This window comes from Heloderma suspectum, chromosome 5 (genome assembly GCF_057233095.1).
Source record: "Heloderma suspectum isolate Gila_16-S chromosome 5, 16-S_ref, whole genome shotgun sequence".
Lineage (NCBI taxonomy): Eukaryota > Metazoa > Chordata > Lepidosauria > Squamata > Helodermatidae > Heloderma > Heloderma suspectum.
The window spans coordinates 121,920,719-121,944,380 of record NC_139462.1 but is presented as its reverse complement, the minus strand read 5'-3'; the positions used below and the strand labels follow the sequence as shown (position 1 = coordinate 121,944,380).

The 23,662-nt window shown below is 44.5% G+C and overlaps 1 protein-coding gene across 1 annotated transcript in view; it reads right to left on the bottom strand.

Annotated features, from left to right (window-relative positions):
• RGS12 (regulator of G protein signaling 12) overlaps positions 1 to 23,662 on the bottom strand; it is a 215,710-nt gene that overhangs the window by 55,639 nt on the left and 136,409 nt on the right. The window contains exons 11-13 of the mRNA XM_084859884.1: positions 10,453 to 10,653; positions 6,190 to 6,263; positions 3,883 to 4,009 (exon numbers count right to left, since the gene is read on the bottom strand). Coding sequence (XP_084716010.1) covers positions 3,883 to 4,009; positions 6,190 to 6,263; positions 10,453 to 10,653 — 402 coding nt within the window. The remainder of the gene's footprint in view (positions 1 to 3,882; positions 4,010 to 6,189; positions 6,264 to 10,452; positions 10,654 to 23,662) is intronic.

Sequence of the window (23,662 nt, the reverse complement as noted above, 5' to 3'; positions counted from 1 at the left end):
GAAAATATAAGTAAATCACTGAGATACACAGTGAGGAAAGTGTCCAAATAGTCCCAGAAGATGGCATTCATAAAACGTGAAAATGTGGGGGGGGGCCCGCAGGCGAGCCCAAACGGCATCACAAGGTATTCATACGCTCCGTACCAGGTGCCGAAACAGGTCTTCCACTCATCCCCCTCCCGGATGCGAATCCGATTGTAGGCGCCGCGCAGGTCCAACCTTGTGAAAATCTTGGCTCGCCCCAGGCGCTCCAGCATCTCCGGTATGAGGGAGAGGGGGTACTTGTCGGGGATCGAGATTGAATTCAACACTCTGAAATTGTGCACTGGGTGGAGTTCGCCTGATTTCTTGGACACAAACATGGTAGGGGCGCAGGCAGGGGAGGACGAGGGGCGAATGAAGCCACGTCTGAGGTCTGTGTCCAAAAACTCCCGCAGAGCTCAAAGTTCCAGCTCCAGCATCGAATACAACTGGCCAGCAGGGATGATCGCCCCAGGAATGAGGTTAATGGCACAGTCAAAAGGGCAGTGTGGGGGGGAGCTGGTTGGCCTCCTTCTTGTCGAAAACATTCTGAAAAGCCGCATACTTCTCTGGGAGGATCACGGTAGCTGAAGAACTGCCAGAAGCAGACGAGGAGGGGGAGGAAAGGGTTAAGGCCTGGGCTGGGACTGGCGCCTCGGTTGGGAGGCACTTCTCCCAGCAGTACGGAGACGCAAACTACTTGCTGAGTTGAGCATTGGTGTCGGTGTCAAGCATCCAGCAAGCCCCCCTCCAGCACTCTCTCGCTGCCAGGGTCACTATCTATCTCAGGAATGCTGGCAGGAGGAATCTCTGCCAGCTGCTGTGCCTGTGAGAGATGAGCGCGCTCCTCTCCCATGGACTGCTGTTCCTCCTCAGAATCAGAACTGCTCTGAGGTTCTATCGGCTCAGTTTCCACCCTGACAGGTACAACTACCCTTGAAAGACCAGGTCCACAGCCTGGGGGTCATTTTAGACTCCCAGCTGTCCATGGAGGCTCAGGTGTCAGCTGTGAGCTGGACAGCGCTGTACCAATTGCATCTGATACGGCAGCTGCACCCCTACCTTCCCGAACATCTGCTCTCATCGGTAGTACATGCCCTGGTCTCCTCTCGTTTAGACTACTGTAATGCACTCTACGTGTTACCCTTGAAGATGGTTCGGAAGCTGCAGCTGGTGCAGAACGCAGCGGCTCGCCTGATTAAAGGCAGCTGCCGGCAAGATCACGTCACTCCAGTGCTAAAGGAGTTGCATTGGTTACCAGTTGTTTTCCGGGCCAAATTCAAGGTGTTGGTTTTGACCTTTAAAACCCTATATGGTTCCGACCCAGCCTACCTCAAGGAGTGCCTCTAGCAACACCAGACAGGCCGCTCAACAAGATCAGCCTCGGATAGCCTTCTCTCTGTCCGATCAGCCAGGACAGCTAGGCTGGTGAGGACGAGGGAGAGGGCCTTCTCTGTGGTGGCCTCCACCCTGTGGAACTCCCTCCCTAGGGAACTCCGCCATGCCCCCTCTTCTGCCACGCATTAAAAACATGGTTGTTCAGGCAGGCATTTGGGGTGCGTTAGGGTATTTTTAGAAATATGATGTTTTTAATGTAGTATTTTGTTTTAAATTGTTCTTTTGTTGTACATTGCCCAGAGTGGCTGGGTGACCAGCCAGATGGGTGATTAATAAATTAAATAAATAATTGGTGTTTTAACAGCCAAAACATTTACCAAAGGTAAGAACAATAAAAACAGCTTTTAACCTCTCACGAATGTATTGATTTTGGAAGATCTGAATTAATTTGGCCGAGGGCTGCAAGTGATTTGTAGCCTTCAACTTCCCCACCTGAGCTGTATATGAAAGTTCTGGGTTTGTATTGAGTTGTCATGACACTGGTTCCGGCTCCCCACCTTCACGGGTCAAGAGGATAGATTCACAAGGAGCATCAGAGGGGAAGATGGAATTGATTTCAGAAGGACCCCAGATGATACCCTGTCCTGGAAGCTATTGTGCAAGAGGAGTCTATTTGGCCCACACCGCTCCAGCCTGAGGAGATCACATTGCCATCCTCTGAGTCCAGATCAGAAGTCCCAATGGAACCATGCTCTCCCCTACACTGGAGTCAACAACTATTAAAGCAGGCTAGGCCCCTTTAAACTGAAGATGCTATCATCCAGGGGTGGAGCTAACGGCTAAGTCTGAGCTGCAGCTGTATTTAAGACTCAATCTGGGCTCGCAACTGAAGCAATATTTGACCCTGATTCTTGGATTCTTCAGTCTGAGTTTCACACAGTGCCATCTAATGTACCACCTGCTTTGACTGACTTATTTTATTGGAATCAGACCTCTGTTTTTTCCTGATTTGCCTTGTTGTAGCCTGTCCTTTGCTTTGCTTGCATTTGTCTTATTTGGAACCTTAGCCTGGCCTTGCTCGACACTGCCTTGCTGTAAATCAAAACCATGCCTAGACCCCCTGCTCAGATTAGAACCCTGTCCAGCCAAGACCATTGCCTGGGTTAGACCATAGTGAGAATAGGTCCTCACCACGCTGAAGATTCTGTCACTTCTTTTTTATTATAGGTTCTGCAATCTACAGCTTCAATTTATGTATGAGTAATGGCACCAAGCATGGCACAGGAGTTCCCTTTGTTGTTTTCTCTGCAGCAACTCCCGCTCCTGAAGTGGAGCTACTTTTTACAATGTTCAACAGATCACTGAACAATGATCAACAGATCATTGAACAATGATCAACAGGTACAGTTTTCAGAGTGGGAGCTGCTCCACAGAAACTATCAAAGGAAGCTTCGACTGCATGCAGTACTCGCTCTCATTATATCCTTAAATGTGACTTAAACAACTTGGACTGCTTGGGAAGGACCACCAGACCTAATAGACCGTTACAATGTTTAACCCACTGGAAGTAACTCTTAACAAAGCTGTCTCCTGCCATGTTCAGAGAGCTTACATTCTCAGCAGCTGTCCATTGTTGAACTCCGTTCTATGAGAATTGCCAAAGCCCAAGCTTGAGCATCTTTCAAAAGCATTGTAAGACTTTTTCATTTGATCAGGCTTTATGTTCACCATGGCAAAGCTGGCTGGGGTGGGTTGTACATTTTCACATGTGTGTATCAATATGAACACATGCATATCAATTTGCTTTCAATTACTGCCATCTTCTTAGTCTGTAGGAAGGGTGATTACACATATAACTAAACATGTACATTTAGAGCGGGGTGGTCAACCCATGGTGAAGAGGGGCTGGGAGAAGGACACATGGGGCTGTTCGCTGGTCTGTTGGGAGTCGAACTGAGGTGAAAAGGGGGCATGCAGGGAAATCCTCATACACCCTCTTCCCTAGTACAACAGATCCTGATGCAGCTGGGATCACTGGGTGGGCAGAAGGGGGTTTAGCCTCCCCCTGTCCCCAGCAATCCTGATGCAGGCAGGATTGCTGTTTTCCTGGTGCTAATTGCTAGCCACCCAGTTGGAGCTGGAGCTCTGTTTAAGGCATAGTCTGGGTATGTGGTGCATGCTTCTGTGCCCATGCACATGTGGTTCCCAACCCACCACTACCAAAGAAGTTGCCCAGCCCTGACCTAGAGTCTTGAAAGAAACAGCAGCAATAGAAAGAGGTCTTGGAAGAAAAGGATAAAGGAGCCCAAAACAAAGCTGCTTAAAAATCTTGGTATTTTAAGTGGGATCAAAAGTATTAAACAAATAGTTTTTAAAATGCAGAGTAAAATACAAATACTGTATTAATTGTACCTCGATACACAGTGCTTCTTTTACAAAGTTACCACAACTATTCCAAGAGATTATGTATTCTTCTGCAGATAAGAAAAGCTAAAGATGATATTATTTTAATGAGTTACTTACTAGCCTTGCCACAAGATTATTAAGATTTAAACCATATTTTGCAACCACTGGCCGTAGGACTTCTGTTACCGGTTTGGTAGGTTTAGCCTTTAAGCCAACAGATCTATTGATAGGAATGAGATCCAGCCTAAAATATATGAAGAATTTCAATAAGTTTTTGCTATTAAAAACAACTCAGAATATACAAGAGGGTTGAAATCATATTTGGAAATTTAAGTACATGAGAAGCTGTGAATAGCGTATTTAATTCTGTGTATCTCCACTAATAGGCACATCATCTTCACAAATCCACTACACTCTACATGTTCTTGGGAAACACCAGCCATTATTGTCTCCACAAGAAAGATATGGTTGCTCCATAGCTGATGTTCAACTACAATGCCCAGAGTAGGTTCTGTGGAAGGTGAGGAAAACCAGGTGAACTGTAGGTGCCCTAGAAATCTCCAAGAGTCAGCAAATGAATGTAGGTTCTTCTTAGTGCCTCCTCTACAAAAAAGTATTTTCCTTATTTACCCCCTGATGACCTACATAGTTCTACTCTTGACCATTAAAGAGAAGAACAACCATTTCAAGGACAGGAATTTCAGTTACAATTGTAATGGCTGTCTCAAGCGAACAGTCTTGAATTACCAGCAGAATCGAAACAGATTGGTGCTCAGACAGGCTTCCAAAGTGATGAAAGCTCTGTAATCTGGAAGCTATCACAGAAAATGCCTCCTTGTCTGCCCTTGGTAATCTAACAGTGTACAGATGTTCAGCATACAAGAAGAAATCCTGTATAAATGAAGAGACTGGGCCACTTAGAGCACTACTCCTAAACTGCAAACTTGTCAGTCTAGGAGTCAAACTAGATGTGAAGCCATTACCACAATTAGCAATTGTGTGGATGCCTTTTTAAAAGTAAATTGCAGGGATGGTAGGCTAGATCCTACCCCCACACCAGGGTCCCAACCTGGATGGGGGCCCCTGCGCCAGCAACTTACATTTAAAAAGTCATTCACACAATTGCTAATGGCAACTGGCAATGCTAATTTGGCCCTAGGGGAGGCTAAACTCTTATCAATGAGAAGAGAATCCATCTTGGGTCAAATTATTGTTACTTAAATTGTGTCAGGATTCACATTCAAAATATATCCCTGAATCCAGTTCAGAATCAGGGCCAGAGTGCTCGAGGACTAAGTTACCCTGGCCTCAGTTCAGGTGAAAAGGCATTGTGCTTGTTGAAGACACCCGTACATGCCTCACAAACTTGCTGTAGGTAGACATTGAACAGTATCCATTGTACCTTCCAACAGGTAGGAGCACAGCCCCACAAACACCTATCAGATCACACAGTCACCAGCACTTTGTGGATAATGGGCAGCTATATAGGAATCAAGTCAAAAAAGGGAGAGTATCTGCTCACAAAATTTATATGCTGAAATTAGCATAGAAAGTGATAATCTAAAAACATTTAAAAACTGACGCTTAAAGCTAACACACATTGAATTATACTAAATGGAAAGACAGAAAGAAAAGGCCAAAGCTGTATTTCAAGAAAAGGCCAAGGTTAAGAACAGAAATTGATGGGAAACTCCCAGGAAGATGGGCAATTGTGAAAGGGCTGGTTCAGACATAACACCAAATCACAGTGTGGCACTACAAGTGCTATGCTCGTACACGCCTGCCTTCCTCTGTGTACTCTGATTTCCCCTCTCATTTCTGATGTAGCCACAGAACATAGATTTGAATGAGCTGTGTGTTCACATACTCCCTCCTATTCCCCTCCCCTGCGCTGATTTCCAGAAAACTATACCAGGGTCTTTGTGGCATACCGTACTTTGGATGCGTATCAGAAGTGAGAAGGAAAATAAGAGTAAACTAGGGGAGGGGAGAGGATGTGAGCACAGGGTTTGTTCATGTAGTTGCAAGCCATGGCTTGGTATCACACCTGAACTTACAAATGAAATGCTGGAAGAATTCATTTGGTGATGAAGAACAAAGGTAAATCTCAAATTTCTATGGAAAAAAGGATTGTAAACCACATTTCACTCCAAGTTCTGGCTATACATCATGCCCCTGATCCACGGCTCCAAGGCGCTTACGGTTAAGTTGTGCAGGCAGGTATCCCATTCACTTTAATGGTAGCTGCAGTTCTGTACCTGTTGTCCACTCCACTGAAGTGAATGGGGACTTCGTGGATCAGAACTCCTGTATCCTTAAAGAAATGCTGCCTTGAGGTGAGCACCTTCTGTTTTATTTCAGAACAGGACCGTTTCTTCCCCATGAATTGACAGCTTTTAAAAAGCACAAGAACTGTTTTCTTACCGAAATAAAGTTCTCTTTTCTAAATGAAGAGCTCGAGAATCCAAAATTATGCTGTCCTGATGCAATACAAGTGGCTACAAACATGGAAGGGACAGAATAATGTGTTAATGTGGAACTTTATTTAATATATCTAAAACAAATAGCACAGCTATGCATAAGTAATGAAGAACTTTAAATATTATCCATAACACGTGTAGTCTTTTAATTGAAAAGATTTCTGATGAAAAATACGATATTTTCTTTAATGTTATGCATACTTTATTTTTTAGAACATTGAACAATTAAACAATCTCGGTAGCATCTGTTATTTAGGGGTATACTACCTTTGTAGATGCAAGTTCCATTTGTATCTACAAGAAGTAAGAACTCTTACAGACAAAAGGTCTTCCAAGATTTGTTTCCAAAACATCGGTCCTCATAGATATTTTTGTAGGATCTTTTTCTTTGCAAATTAAAACATATTATCTTAACCTGTTTCCACCTTGCTTTTGTGGATGACTCTTCTCCCACTTTCAGTACAGTGTTTACAGGCAAAGTATTCTTTGATACTTTTCACCCATACATTTTGACCTGGTTTGCACATAATGCTAATCCATGGTTAAGTTAACTCATGGTTTGTTTCCCTTAGAGATGTGAAGGCCTTGAAAAAAAATGGAAAAATTCAGAAAAAAAATGTCATCCCCCCCCCGACAATTTTTGTTTTTTTCTGAAAAACTGAACAGCTTTGGTTTATGAAATATTTTCTTTTAAAACTTTAGACAAAGTATTTATATACTATTGCCCAGCCTTTACTCCCCCCAAAATGATTTCTAAAAACTATGTAATAAGAACACTTTTAAAGAAAACTAGAGATGTAAAATGTCTGGAAATAATGAAGCCATGGGGAAAAATATTTTTAATGCTGTCTGTAAGATTCCCAGCAGTTAGTTCTTTCATTCCTTATTCAATTATTGATCTAAAGTTTATTTTACTGATAGACATTTACGCTCAGTTTCCCAATATTGTGCATTCTTGATAATAAATGTGCATTCCTGACAGCTTGTTCTATAGAGTCCTGTGTTTCTGATGCTGTGGCAGTCATTTAATGTAGTTCCAATGTATTCAGACAAAAATTACACATTTACTTTTTAAAGTTTTAAAATATAATGATAATTTTAGCAGCAAACTAAGTCACACATAAAATGACTTTAAGAACACAAAGGCTGCTTTATGTTCCTAAAGCAGCCCTCCTCGACCTGGTGCCCTCCGGATGGTTTGGACTACAGTGCCCAGCATTCCTGACCATTGGCCATCTGAGGCTGATGGGAGCTGAAGTCCAAAGTATCTGGAAGGCATCAGGTTGGGGAAGGCTGTCTTAAAGCAACAAAGTGATTTCAGATCTGTAAAGAGCACTAAAAAAATAAGTATTGCTTATTTTTCAATTTTTCCAAAATTTCCAATTTTTCCGACCCCCAAGAAAAAAACATTTTTTTCCCTCATGGCCTCAAAACTTCCAGAAATTTTACATCTCTAATTGCCTTACCTGGGGTTTGTCTGGCAGATAATTGAACAAATCGTGGTTTGTTTTCTCAGTCCCTGGGTTGTTTGTGTAAGTATTTTCTTGGGCTTTGCATTTTCTTGGGCTGTACATTTAGGTACAATATGGGGTATGGGGAGTTAAGAGTTTAAGTGGTAAGAGATGGTGCTTACAGGGGGGTTAACGTTAATGTATAACAGGGCAAGTAGGGGAGCAAGATCCACTGTATTAGAAGCTTGCTAGATGCTAATAAGAGATGTTTTGATAACCTTCCAACATTATCAATTGTCTCTTCCTTATAAAGAAACATGGTAAAAAGTAAGAGGTCATAGATAAGAACACGTTGTGGTTTGGGATCCCCCTGTCTGGAGATAAAGGGAAGAAAAAAGGAGCTGTTGACCACATAAAAGAAGAACTTAGATCTGCTTCGTAGTCAACGTTAGAATATGTAATAAGGAGATCACCAAATTTGTGAAGGTATTTAAGCTGATACATGGAAGAGATCTGGGTCTGTCTTTCTTCTTTCAGCCTGAACCTGACATGTTACTCTGAGCCTATCACTTAGGCCTCAGTGACTCCCCGTTCATGTTTGGAGAAGGAAAGAGTCCCTTTACCCTTCCTGGTAAAGTCCAAGTGTGAGTGGTACAGCTGCAGGATGTGTGAGTATGCCTTATCTTTGCTTTGTTGCTGAGTGGAGGGTTTGTGTGCTTGTTAAACTTAATTTTTCTTTATCTTTCTTGAATAAATGCATTTAGCTTATGTCTTTGTTTTAGTCCTTATTTGTAGAATTTAAGTAAATCTGAGTGAATGTGAACACTCTGTCTCAGTCCCAAAACAAACCTTGCCTACAACATCAAGGCCAAGCTGAGGCTGTTTAAAGTAGATGTGCCTCGGTATTCAATACCAGGGACTCTGAAATTTTAGCATCCAGTTTTTCCCTTACATTTGTTTCCCTCCTCCTTCACCTGTTCCCTCCCTGTATCCCAAATGCCTTGTGGTACTGTAGTACTGGGAGATATATATATATAACCACTCTTGCCCACTGCCCTGTGGTCTGGCAAAACAATCCATGAACAGTTCTGAGTTCACACGTAATGACATCCCATGTTTTAAACAACTCAGAGTTCACAATCCAACAACAAATCATGGGTTCTCTTTCTGGGTTGTCCGTGGTTAACAAACCATAGTCTGTTAGCACAGCTGGGTTCACGCATTACGACAACTCAGAATTCAATAAACCATGTGTTTACTGGATGTGCTATGTGTGAACCAGATATTTGAATACTATATATTTCAAGCTGATTCCACCTCACCCCTTCTTGGTACCACTCCTCACCCCTTCTTGGCTATGTTGGGATGAGGAGGCTTGCACGCTGAGCACTTTTCTAACACCAGCAAGTACTGAGCAAATAGACTCCCTCTCCCCCCATCTCCCTTGCCTTCCCACCAGCAGTCAGTCCTCTGTGTAAAATACCCCACTACTGCGACCTCCTATGCCAGCATAGCCATGAGGTGCAAGGCAAGAAGGAGCAGATATGTGCTTGTCACAGGCAGCTATTATTCACACACTGAGCTCTGCTGGGAATAGAGGAGACCATCAAGGAGTTTGAACACAGATCACTGAAAGGTGCTGCAAAGAATGGAAAGGGAAGAGGTGGCAGCCACATCCACATCACATCCTCATCTTTTGGGGCTAAATGCAAAAAAGCACTGGAGGATACAGTCGGTTGTGATAGTGGCAAGAGTAGGGGCCTGCACTGATTAATTTGGGCACTAGTTTTCATTGAGCTACAGAAGGTTAATTTATTAATCATTTTGATTAATTGAATAATGTTGCAGCCCTATTTTTTTACATGTTGAATATTGTAAGTTATACTCAGGGACACATTCATGTATTGCTAGTTTGCAAAGACATCATAGGGGCCCATTTTTATGAGATGCTTAGCACTCCTATATTTCTCAGCCAAAAGCGGTATACAAGATACAAACTCAGAGAGGCTCAGATCTGGACAACAAACTAATAAACAAGCAGATTCAACATTGAAAAATATGACAACTATAGTACAAGAAATGTTTCTGTGGGACATATTTTAGCATTACATTCTCATTTTATGTGAATGCATATAACTAATTATTATTAACAGTAACACTACAGATGCTAACGTAGGGTGAAAAACACATCAAGAAAGCAACAAAGCGGTTTGGCAATGTATAATTGTGATCCATCTGCCATTTGCCGTAGGAATGCAGAATGGATAGGAGGCACCCTCTGGCCTCTGTAACGAGCAAGGAATTCAGGAGCCATTATGAGGTGCATCCAGCCTCCCAGGAAGAACATCATGTCAAAGGGGAGACCAACCTGCCCCCTTCCATTGGGGCCAATGGAGAAGCAACTGCTCTCCTTTACCTTCCCATTTCTTTTAAATTGGCCGGGTTCACCAAATCAGCGGGGGAAACTACGCAGTATGGGTTGTTTCCCCACACCCAAGTGCGCTGCTCGTGTACAGGGCATGGGTAATTAAGCAAATGGTAGGTAGGTGGGCGGGGAGAGGGTGAACAACCCATACTGCATAGTTTCCCGCCGCTGATCATGTTGAACCTGGCCATTGTGTCTATTAGATTGTGAGCCTGGGGACAGGAATTGATTTATTTTTTTACTATCTGTACAGGCACTCAGAAAATGTTAGATACTTTCGAAATGTTTAATAATAATATTTTTAAAAATATTGATCTTAAATAATATATACCTTATCTCCACCAATTAAAAACAGATCTACTGCAGCTATGTTAATGCCTTGTTTCTCACAGAACACAGATAACATCTCTTTGATTGAAAATCCAGCTCTAATGGTCATCGTATGGGATGAGCCATCTGGAAGGTTTATATGACAGCATTTAGATGACTTCTCTTTCTCAGTTACAGGTCCAGATGCCTTATAGGAGTCAAACTTTCAAGAGATAAGAGAGAAGGTTAATGTTTGATGTGGAAATAAAAAACGAAAATCAAACACAGCAAAGTGGAAAAGGTATTATTTATTTATTTATTTGATTTATTAGCCGCCCATCTGGCCGGCTACCCAGCCACTCTAGGTGGTGTACAATACTAATAACAAATTTACATAATCACAGATATTAGGCAAATATCAATACAAGCCAATTACCATTGTAAGTTTTGTAAAGAAATACTTGACGCTGAACTGCTACTGGATACTTGATTGATAACTCTGCAAGAACAATTAATTGCATGTATTTTGTTATAGGGACCTTCATTCCTATGTTCCACTCACGCCAGCTGGATTGTTTCAGCAGTTCTTTTTGTGTTAATGGCAGCTAGCAAATAGGGATTATACTTCCCCCATTTGTTACACATCTCAGCTGTGCTCAGGATAGGGCTCTCAATGGGAGGAGGTTCTCCACCAGCCCACCCACTAGGACTCAGCATCTGCATCTTCTCTACATTTTGACCATGAGCTCCAACATAGGTAAGTGGACAGGCTCCTCCTAACAGCTCATAATCACCCTGGTGACTGGTAATGTGATAAATCGAACAGTTGAGTTGCATAGTATGCGTGTGTCTCTGGGAGTAGATAACAAGATCTGCTGGGACAACAAGCAATAAGCATAGGCAATCAAGCATATGGTCATGGGGTTGTGTGGGTTGAATGGGGCTAGGAAAAGTAAAAGGCAACTGGAGACATGTGACAGCCAGGCAATTAGCTAAATCACATTTGGGAAGCCTCTTGTCCATGGGCTGCATGCTGTCCTCATCTGACAATGTAGCCCATGGGCCCACTCTCTGCTGATCAGCTGATTTACCTCCCCCCACTGCACTGCCCAACTGATTAGCGTGCGCGCATGTGTGTGTGTGTGTGTGTGTGAAGGGGGGGGAGAAACAGGGAAGGAAAGCCAGATCACATCCATCACCAGCATGTGGCATCAACCCACTGACCACAGCTGCATTCAGTCCTCAAAGGCATGCAGTTCCCTAAGCTAAATGGTATAATAGGTCCACCTACCACTCCTTCTAATTGGTTCTGGCACTGTACTGCATTCTCTTCAGATGTGCTCCTTCTACCTCTTTTTTCTATGAGTGCTTCTAGGGTTTGAAGCTGGGACCTCATGAGCACTAAATCTGTGTTGTTCTACAAGGCTACTGCTTAACCTACAGCCCTCTAATGTATCTGGCTGATTCTGTGGACTGGGAACCTGGGGGATAACATGTCCCCTCATGCATTTTCATATGTCTATCCAGTAGCCATGATTGTTCCTGGCCAGGCATCCAAAAGGTCAGTTTTGCCTTAATTCAGGGGTGCACAACCTTTTTAGTCATGAGGGCCATATGTGATGCTGGCTCAGGGGATGCATGTGTGTACACACACACACACACACACCCACCCCGTGTCAGGAATGAATCTGAGCATGTGGAGAAGGCTAGCAGCTCAGATTCAGAATGGGAACAGCCAGAACAGGGGGAGGCTCCCTCCCTAGTGAGCTCAGATATGGCTTGGCCTCTTCCCAAGACCTTGTGACTTGAGGGATGCCAGGGTCTGTCGCAGAGTGAAGCGGGAAAAGTTAGAGGCAGAGCTCAGACGCTCCTCCAGGCTGGCTATGAGTGATAGCCTACTCAGGAGGGAGCAACGGTAAGGGAGGGGAATCCTCCCTAAGCTAGTCTGGCCGGGAAGTTCTTACTCAGACTACCAGCAACTTCTCTAACTCGGCTCCTCTGTTGGTATTCATAATTGTGTGGAGTAGCTGGTTCCTTTGTAGCCTGAGAGTTTCCTAGAATTTGCATTTGTAAGGAACCTGGTCGTTAACTAATAAAGTAGCGAGCCTAATGCCTGGTATCTTGGAGAGTGTTGATTGCGAAGGGGGAGAACGAAGGAACATGACACACAGAGATACACACGTGTGTGTAAACACACACACACACACACACCCATATATCTCTAGATACAGACTGTTCTTTCCTTACTGATAGCGGCAGTGGGGAAAGAGCGATCTGTTTGAAGATAGCTGGGGGAGGGAATTAGCGGGGGGAGCTGAAATTAAAGCCTTGGGGTGCTGCATGCACAGATTGTGCATCCCTGCCTTAATTCCACATTTACCTATGGCAAAATTTGAACCTCCCTCTCCTGCTTTCCATCTGAGTGCTCTTTCTTTCCCATTGAGCTATTGGGAAGGCCATGGGACTGTTCCCTATGAAGGTGTAGATGTGGCTACCCTTCTTCCTTATCTTAGATTCCCCCTTCCCTTTGAAAAATCTCCTTCCTGTCACTGGGACATTTTCTCCCAGCAGGATGTGCACCCTTGTCCAGGAGAGGCCAAGAATTATCCATGTGTGTTCCCTTCAAAGCGAGTTATCACATTAGCTATGAATATACTAGAAACTGTGTGCATGAGGATTCAAACATCCTCTTATTGTGTAAGAGGATTCAAACACCCATCTATGGGATTCCTTGTCTGTGTCAGTTATGAGCAGGAATGTACGGATTGTGTAAAAGTCATTCCGTCTGTGTTTCATGGACTGTCAGGCACCTTTTGTTCTGTGGTCCGCCCATCAACAGAATTGGAAAGTTTTTGTTTCTAAATTTGCACAAATGTGCAAAAATGCACAAATTCCCCCCAAATGCACATTTTCACACTTTAGCCTATGGGGGAAATGTGCATTTTGGGCCGGGTTTTCTTATTTTGTGTATTTTTCTACAACAAAATTTGCGCAAAAATTGGGAAAGTTAGAAAACCGGTCTGCAAGTTCATGGAATCTGCCTGACAGGAAAACCCAGCCTGCTGCGGAATCCGTGGGTCAGATGCATAAAACCTGAACTCATTTGGTTCCATTGCAAATTTCTCTGACATCCCTAGTTACACAAGTCATGTGTCTTAGTGGTTTGCACTAGTTGAAGATGTTCTGGTGTGCATGTCTGCAGAGTTGTGTCTTGTTTGAGCCGTTGGTTAGGCCGTGTTCTGCTGTTGTCATGCACACAGTGGCTCCTTCTGCACACAGTTAATGTGAAGGCATTGTTAGTATGCTGTGCCATGAGTGGTGGCTATCTAATGGTGTTACTACGTTCTGTGTAGTTTAAAGTGGTATTGGTTTCCTTTCAACTTTGCTGATGGGAATGTATATCTGAAGTACATTACATTGACATTATGCTATAGTTACACTGATGTTAGCAGGTCACCAGTGCAGTGGGACTAGGACGGCTTTGTAAAGGATAAATGATAATTGAGCAGGGGGTTGGACTTGATGGTCTTGTAGGCCCCTTCCAACCTTACTAATCTATGATTCAATGATTTTGCATCCTGGTTATCCACTTGGTAACCATTCTCCTGGTGCAATGCAGATCACCCACGTGGTGGGGCAAAGGTGATCACAAGTTTCTTGTCTTTGCCATGTATTTAATAACCAAAACTGTAAGAGAGTGTTGAGCTGAATGTGGTGTTCTAGTAATATTCCACAGATACTTATACACAGAGGACAGAGAGAGAGAGAGTAAAAAATCTAGCCAGCCATATTTATTGATAGACTGTAGCTGCCAGGCTGGTGGACTGGAACAGCTCAGTTAAAACAGGAGGATTGCTGTGTTTGGTCGTTAGTGATGGCTACAGCCAAGAAAATTTGTCATGCTGATGAATCACCAGAGCCCCAAGCCTCCCAGTTTCCCTTGATCATAAAGGTTAGAGATTTGAGAACACCAAAGCCGGCAGTGTTTTAGGTCACCATAGGTCACATACGCTCCCTGAAGTATTTGGATACATTTCACAGGCTCTTGTTTAGGGGTGTATGAAACCTATGACTTCCAGTCTGGGAGGGCCACAGTGGGGAAATCTGGGCTGCTTGGGGCCTTGCAGATTCCCCTGGAGCCTTAACTCGTCATTCGGATTCCGCAGGGTGACTCTCCTCCATGGGGGGTGGCTGCGCTGGGATCCTTCTTCCCTGCACCGGCTGTTAAGGAAGCCCTTGACAGCCGGTGCGGGGAGAAAGGGCCTCGGCGACACTCCGGCGCTCTTGCCCCAGCACCATTTAGAATGGAGGACAGCCGCCCCGCAGGAAATCTGACAGACCTGGAGGTGAGTGGGGTCAGTCCGCTGCAGATGTCGCAGATCGGATTCTTGAGAATTTGAATCTGCAGTGGATTTCTCCACCATCCCTACTCTTGTTAAAAATCTAGGACCCAAAGCAGGGGTGGGCAACTGCAGGAGATCTGGGGGCCATTTTTGCCCTTGACCACACTGGGAGGGGAAAATATTTAATTTTTTTAAAAAAAGCAGTGGTTTGCCACCGAAATTCAGTGGCAAAATGCTCTATAGCACTCAGTGGTGCTAAAACAGACACATTTAGCTTGTTTGCAAGCTATTTTGTTTTGCTTTTTGTTTCTTTGAAAGTCATTTTTGGGGCACAGCAGGGGCTACATGTGGCCCTGATTTAAAGTTTCTCATTTTCAGAGCTGCAGAGATAAGCTTCAAAATGTGATGAATTCAGGTCAAAATCATTCATGCACATCAAGCAGCAGTGATGCACATGAGGCTCTGATGTACAAAAGGGCTACCCCATGCTCCCCTGAGTCATGAATCGCTAAAGGTACAGAAGAGGGAATCCCATACGGATCACAGAAGAGAATGGGGCAGCTCCTGCATGAAGACATGAACATGCACATGTGATTTGTATCCTTATGTTTTTATAAGCGACTATATTAAGATTTTTGAAAGACTTATAGCGCAATCCTACTAGGGATGGGTGAATGTGCAATGTTCAAGCTTGCCAAGATTCTCTGAACATCAGCTTACTGCTTATCCCCCCCTCAATTTGTGCTTGTGTTTGCGCTTGCTGTTTAGTTTGTTTTGTGAAATTTCCCCATTCACACAAAACAGCTATTGAACATAAACATTGAGCAAAAAAAGTTAAAACTCTGCTCCTGCTGCAGTTCTGATGAAGTTATCCCCCCAAGCCTGCCAATAATTATAATAAACTTGACACGCTTTCCAGTGTCACATTTAGCATCATGTCTAGTTTGGTCCTTACTTCTAATTAAGGGGGCACATTAGATTCACCTGGCTGGCAATATAGAGAGCTCCAGTTCAATACATCTGGAAGGCCTCAGGTTGGGGAAGGCTGCTTTAAGGAAGAAAGGAGGTGGCCTTAAGTGGTTCAGCATCAGTTTTCCACAATGCAACAGTCTCTTCTGCACATCTTATTCTCTATCCTGTCCACATGGTTTCTCTGCTTTGGGAGAATGGGAATTTCACTTGCACGTTCTGCATGCTTAAGGAGGATGTGGCATTAAAGCTTGTGACCTTGCAAGCCTTAGCTCACCATTTCTCTGCTTTTTGGTGGTTGGTTGAAAACCAGCCATTACTGGCTTTTTTTGCAAACTGTAGGGGTTTTTTTTGTTTATTGAATTTCATGGCTTTGTGTAGCAGAAGGAATGAATTGCAGATCCTGAGCGTCATGCAGCCCGATCATCTCTGATCATTTCACCTAATGAGGGGAGAGAGAGCGATGATGGCAACAGTAGGTGTTTCTAGTAGCGATACTGCCATGAGGCGGTGTCACCACAGCGGAAACTGGTCCTCGCAGTAGTAAGGAGGAGATATACGGAAGGGAATCTATGGTCATCCGAAGGCATATCATAGCAATGCCAGAGAACGCTTCCTGAAGAAGCAAAGGAAGCTGGTAAGTTCTCTCAGTATCTAGGAGATCTGTCCTTATGTGGGGAAGAGACCAGGGGAACAATGCCAGGGCCGAGCTTCAGCACTGCAGTGGGCCTTGTAGTTTATAGCTAGGATTTGATTAGAAATAGCCTAGAATGGTTTGGGACTACTCTGACCCTGGAATGTCAGAATCGGTGTGAGCTTCTCCCTGTCAGTGTTCTCAGAGCAGAGCCAGGGGGAGTCACCAACTCCCTGTCCACCTGCTGGTCTAGCCTTGGCAGGCAGAGAGGCTGGAAGTTGTCTGTGAGAACCTGACAGAGGTGGGGAGGGGTTTGCAGAAGGGTTGCCCAGGTTGAAGCATCAGTGCTGGAGGGCTGAGCAGTGCCGCCTTGTTTAGACAGGGGCCTTGCTGAAAGGCGAAAGCCCTTGTCTGTCAAGGGATCCAGAGGGGGTGTCTTACAGTCACGCCGTCCCTTTTAAGCTGATGCACAGGCAAAGAGCCTTTGCTAGGAACATCTCGTCTTCATTGCCCAAAGCCTTCTCTGTTTGGATCCTCTGGCCTCTGGAGGCACTCCACACATGGACTCTCCCTTAATTGGAACTTTGGATTGCTAAAGACTTGCCATGAAAAGTACTGTGAGGCTTTTCATAGACTTCAACTCTCGTTTGCTGTGGATTGTGTGTCTTTGTTTGTCGTCATCTCAGTGTACTGGCAGGCTGGGTTTGATCTATGACTTTTGGACTTTCCTCTGCCTGGACGCATGCAGCGTGGAGTTGTCAATGTGAAAATTGTGGAGTTGTCAATGTTTACCCTTCCCTTGATCTTGATAGGCCTCGACCATGTAGCCTGGAGTTATCAACAAAAGATTCACAGTTAGACTCTCTATGGGTGTGGTTTTATTTAGGCCTTTCAAGAATTTATCCCCTGATTGCCTGAGGGGTCATTCCAGGAATCATAGAATAGTAGAGGGACCATCGAGTCCAACCCCCTGCTCCATGCAGGAATCCAAGTCAGAGCGTCCCTGACAGATGGCTGTCCAGCCTCGTCTTGAACGCCTCCAATGTCGGAGAGCCCACCACCTCCCTAGGGAACTGGTTCCATTGTCATATTGCTCTAACAGTCAGGACGTTTCTCCTGATGTTCAGCCGGAATCTGGCTTCCTGTAACTTGAGCCCATTATTCCATGTCCTGCACTCTGGGATGATTGAGAAGAGATCCTGGCCTTCCTATCTGTGACAACCTTTCAAGTACTTGAAGAGCACTATCCTATCTCCCCTCAGTCTTCTCTTCTCAATAGGGGTGTATGGAATTCACCTCCGAGTCCGCCGGGGGGTCTGTGGGGGGGGGAGGTGATCCATTCCTCCCCCCAGAATCCGCCCTGGCCGGCTTCGCTCCGTGGCGAGTCTGTGGAGCCGCTGGCCAGGTCCATCCACTGCCGCCCTGCCTGTCGGCTACACCATTTGTGTCCCTGCTCTTTGCCGTGCTAGGCTACGTAAGATTTAGGTAGCCTATCATGGCAAATGGCGGGGATGCAAATGGCATCCGCTACACCGGATGCCACTTGCATCCGAAGAGACGGAGGAGCACACAGGGCAGGCGGCATTGGACAGGTGGCAGCAGGTAGGATCCGGTCCCATGCAGATTCCCCCGGGGGGAGGGTGGTGAGTCTTTCGTTCCGCCGCGGACTCAGGCGGAATCTGGCCTCGTTGGAGTCCATGGCAGAATTCTCTGCCATCCCTACTTCTCAAGGCTAAACATGCCCAGTTCTTTCAGTCTCTCTTCATAGGGCTTTGTTTCCAGTTCCCTGATCATCTTTGTTGCCCTCCTCTGAACCCTCTCCACCTTGTCTGCATCCTTCTTAAAGTGCGGTGCCCAGAACTAGACACAGTACTCCAGATGAGGCCTAACCAGTGCTGAGTAGAGGGGAACTAGTACTTCCCAGGATTTGGAAGCTATGTTTCTATTACTGCAGCCCCAAGTAGGATTTGCCTTTTTTGCAGCCACATCACACCGTTGGCTCATATTCAGCTTGTGATTGACAACAATTCCAAGATCCTTCTTGCTTGTAGTATTTTTGAGCCAAGTATTCCCCATTTTGTAACTGTGCATTTGGTTTTTCCGAGGTGCAGAACTTGGCATTGATCCTTATTAAATGTCATTCTGTTGTTTTCTGCCCAGCACTCCAGCCTATCAAGATCACTTTGAATTCCATTTCTGTCTTCCAAGGTATTAGCTATCCCATCCCATTTTGTGTCACCTGCAAATTTGATAAGCATTCCCTGCACCTCCTCATCCAAGTCATTAATACAAATCTTGAAGAGCACTGGGCCCAGGACTGAGCCCTGCGGTACCCTGCTCGTTACCTCTCCCCAGTCTGAGAAGGTCCCATTGATAAGCACTCTTTGAGTCTGATTCTGTAGCCAACTGTGGATCCACCGGACTGTTGTTTCATCTAGCTCACTTTGAGCTAGTTTGCTCATCAGGAGTTCATGGGGCCCTTTGTCAAAAGCTTTGCTGAAGTCAAGGTATATGATGTCCACAGCATTCCCACAGTCCACAAGGGAGGTGACCTGATCCAAAAATGAGATCAGATTAGTCTGGCAGGATTTGTTCTTGACAAATCCATGTTGGCTTTGAGTCATCACTGCATTGTTTTCAAGGTGCTTCCAGATGGATTGCTTTATAATCTGCTCCAGAATTTTCCCAGGGATTGATGTCAGACTGACTTGTCTGTAGTTCCCAGGTTCCTCCTTTTTACCCTTTTTGAAGATAGGGACATTCCTTGTCCAGGATTGGAACCCTGCCTGGGTTAGATACACCATGAATCTAGAGTTTCTTCTCTTGTGTTCAGAACTGTGGAGATAGCAATGGGGAAACCATGTTGATGAGGATCTCAGTCACAGCAGTAGTGTTTAGCTTTGGACTGTTCTGGAATTACATAAAACCTATAGCTAAATCCCACAAAAACAAACCAGACATGAAGTTGCAGTATCCCCTAGTTTGGAAGAAGTCAGTAAAGCCATTAACCAAATGAAAAATAATAAAGCTAGTGGACCCGATGGGATCCCTGTTGAAGTCTTTAAAGAAGGTGGACCTGAAGCTACACAACAGCTTCACAAGCTCATCGAAAAAATCTGGATGAGGGAGGAGATCCCAGCAGACTTCAGGGATGCCATAATTATCACTCTTTTTAAAAAAGAAGATAGAACAGATTGTGGAAACTATCGAGACATCTACCTTCTAGCTATGGCAGGCAAAATCCTGGCAAGGATCCTCGCAAACTGCCTTTTTCCTATCTCAGAAGACATCCTCCCTGAATCCCAAAATGGCTTCTGTCCTTCCAGGGGGACAGTGGATATGATCTTCACCACACGACAGCTCCAAGAAAAATGCAGGGAGCAAAACCAACCCCTGTACATGGTGTTTATTGATCTGACTAAGGCATTCGACACTGTAAATCGTACTGCTCTCTGGACCATCCTTCTGAAAACCGGATGCCCTAATAGATTTGTGAACATCTTGCGGCTACTCCATGAAGACAACAATCTTGGATAACAATGGCTCTCGAAGTGATCCATTCAAAGTGGGATCAGGTGTTAAACAGGGATGCGTCATTGCTCCAACCTTATTCGCTATCTTCATTGCTCTGATTCTACACTTTGTTGAATCTTTGTTCCCACTGATGCAGAAATCATATATCGAACAGATGGAAAACGTTTTAATCTCAGTAGGCTGAAAGCAAAAAGTAAGGTAATTACATCCTCTGTCATAGAACTTCAATATGCTGATGATAACGTAATCTGCACACATTCAGAGGAAAATCTCCAAACTATCCTAAACATCTTCGCAGAAGCATATGAAAAGCTCGGCCTCTCGCTTAGCCTCAAAAAAACCAAAGTGCTTTACCAGCAAGCACAAACCAATCCCTCTGTAGGGCCATCAATCCAGCTTAACGGAGTGATGCTGGAAAATGTCGATCACTTTTCTTATCTTGGCAGCCATTTCTCCACAAAAGCCGACATCGACGCTGAAATTCAGCATCCCCTGAGCTCTACGACCATAGCATTCTCCCGAATGAAGCGTAGAGTGTTCGACGATCGGGACATTCACAGGGAGATCAAAATGCTTGTTTACAAAGCCACTGTACTACTGACCTTACTGTACACCTGTGAAACATGGACCATCTATAAACGCCACTCCCAACTTCTCGAAAAATTCCACCAACGCTGCCTCCGAAAAATTCTGCAAATTACTTGGGAAGACAGACAGACTAATGTGAGTGTACTGGAAGAAGCAAAGGCCACCAGCATTGAAACAATGATTCTCCAGCATCAACTTCGCTGAATCGGCCATGTTGTTCAAATGCCTGATTATTGTCTTCCAAAGCAGTTACTCTATTCCCAACTTATGAAAGGAAAACGGAATATTGGTGGACGGCAAAAGAGATTTGAAGATGTTCTTAAAGCTAATCTAAAAAAATGTAACATAAGCATTGAGAACTGTGGAAGCTCTAACTCATGAGTGTTCCAACTGGAGGTCAGCCTATATTAAAGGTGCTATGGACTTTGAAGAAGCACGAGTACAGACGACAGGTAGAAACGAGCTCAGCGGAAGGCACGTCAAGTGAACCCTCCCCATGACTGCCTTCCACCTGGAAACATATGTCTTCACTGTGGGAGGCTGTGTAGATCCAGAATCGGCCTTTACAGCCACCTGCAGACCCACTGCTAGAGATGGGTCTGATTGATTGACCTATCTTCTATGAATGTCTAATCCTTTTAAAGAGTTATCTATATAGACTCTATCTTTGGAAGACAATCTTACTCGGTCACGAGTGATCACCATGATGATGATGATGATGTGGTTCCTGAAGAGTGTAACCATTAAGCTTTTGCTGTGGGATTTCCTGAAATAAAGAAGTCTCACTAATTTGGGTGTCTGGTGTCAGGTTGTCTGTGCATGTGCGCTGGGGGGACTGGGAATCCTGACAGCCAGGCTGGTTCAGTTCTGGGGAGAAACACTCCCTGTATTTGCCCTCTGATATTGACCCAATACACTGAACATCATCAGGGGAGTTGTGGCCCTGTGGAATTTGCAGCTTTTTCAGAATTGGAGTTTGTGCCCAGACTTGAGATTGTGGGCAGTATCCAACTGTGTCATTCCATTAGTGCAAATGATGTTGCACTAGTGGAAACTAGGTTCTGAACTATGTGCAAGAGAAGAATCCAACTAAAGTTGAGCATGGTTGCACAAGTGGTTTTGCATTATGTTTTTGCAACTCATTGTGCATTCTGCTTGCGCTATCAGGTGTACAACTGCTTGCACCCATTGTGCAACCCACCTGTTGTGCAACATTTTGCACAACCAGCTGTGCAACTTTTTGCACAACCAGCTGTGCAAGTGTAATGGGCAACAGCTTGCACTACAGAAAGGTTCAGTGACGCTCTCTGCTAGTGCTATTTGAGTATGCAAAATGTCACAGTTGGATACTGCCCTGTGACACCACTGGTACCAAGGGTGCTTGTCATGATGCAGGCACAGTTGTTGGCTTATCACCCAACTCAATCCTGCAGGTGGTCTTTTTCTTTTTCAATCCTGGTGCCCAGGTGTTTATTTTGGGACTTGGTCGGTTTGCCCTTATTGGTCCCAATCATCGTTACCAAGGGCTCAGTTTCTAGTTGGCCTGCCACTTGCTCCGAAGTCATAGCAGAAACTGATGGCAGAGTATGGGCTGGTACTCCCAATAATGGGGATGATTGCCCTGCAGCGCTTTCCATATGTGGGGCCGCCATAATAAGTTGAGAGATGGAGGTGGCTTGTTGCAAATGGAGGACAAGGCAGTGTGCAGAGGCCAATTCATTGTGGCTGTATCTTCCTCCTTGAGGGCTTGTTCCCATACGACGGCACAAAGACATGCTGTTCTATTCCTTCTGGCCTGTTTCGTAAAGGCCTGGCAGTGAGTGCAGGAATCCATCCTGTGTGCCTCTCCGAGACAATGAAGACAGTAGGAATACCCGTCAGTTAAGGGTATTTTCCCTCTGCAGCAGGTACACTATTTGAACAAGGCTTTGGAGGCCATGAGCTCCAATGGACTGAAAATCAAAAACGAGATGAGAACTCAGAGAAAATAGGAAAGAAGAAAGAACTCTGCTCAGCATCCCAGGATGGTTCAAGAACAAGGGTTGTTGTTGTTTAAGAGTAATGCCATGAGGTGGAGAACATTCCAAATGCTGCTAATTGCTGCAGCAGATGAAAAGGACCGAGTCCAATGGCACCCATGCCCGTAGCAAGCACTGAGGTGGGTGGGACTTCTGCCAAAACTCTGTTCAGCTCTAGAATGTTCCGAATGACTGTTCTACGCAAGCAAATAACCCATATGAGTGTGTCACAGAGACTATTAAGAAGAATCAAAGAAAAAGTAAAAAACTGTCTACTGAACTCCGACCAGCCTATCTTCTAAAAAAAAGAAAGAAAGAATGTCTGGTGTCTGAGCAAAAGATCTCCCTCATGGCTCCAGTTGGCCACTCCAGACAACACTCATTTTACAATGCCTTCCTTAAATGAAAGATGTTAGATGGGGTGGGGCCAGGATTTAGCTTCCCATGGTATTATGTGTAACTTTGGATATAAAAAATATTTTCCTGCATGTAGTCTTAATTGGGGCAGACATGGGATTAAACAAATGCACCCATGCCCCTGCTCTCACCCCAGCAGCTTACATGTTGTGGGTCAAGACTAACACCGTTAATTTGTCTTGAGTTCTGTCATCCACAGAGAGCAATGGGACAAGATTTGCAAACTTGCAAGGTCCACCTAGCCAGGGCAAAAATAAGTGCTGTTGGAGTTGCATAAAATGAGTTCATTATGTTCTCTACTGGAATTGTTTTTATTCCACTCAACCAACATTGCCAATAGTGTAAATAAACAATTTGCCAAATTAAGCCATAACATTCATATGTTTTAAGTATTTTTTATTCCATGCATATTTATGATAATGAACAGAAATTTGTTTTCTTACAGTCAAAAGCACAGTAGTATTAAGATCACCAACATCTCTTTCAGTGCCACGCTTGCACATAACGATTGAAACTACTATTGTGTTATTAAGGCTGCAATCCAATGCATACTTACCTAAGAGTAAACTGCACTGAACTCAATAAAACTTACTTCAAAGCAGACATACAACAGGATTGCATTGTAAGTGGTGGTTGCTGGCTTAGCAATAGTTTTTATTTTGATTGGCCCCTTATTTCATCTGCATGTATTGTCCCCAGAGTGTAGCCAAGTTATAGTGTTAGAGGGGC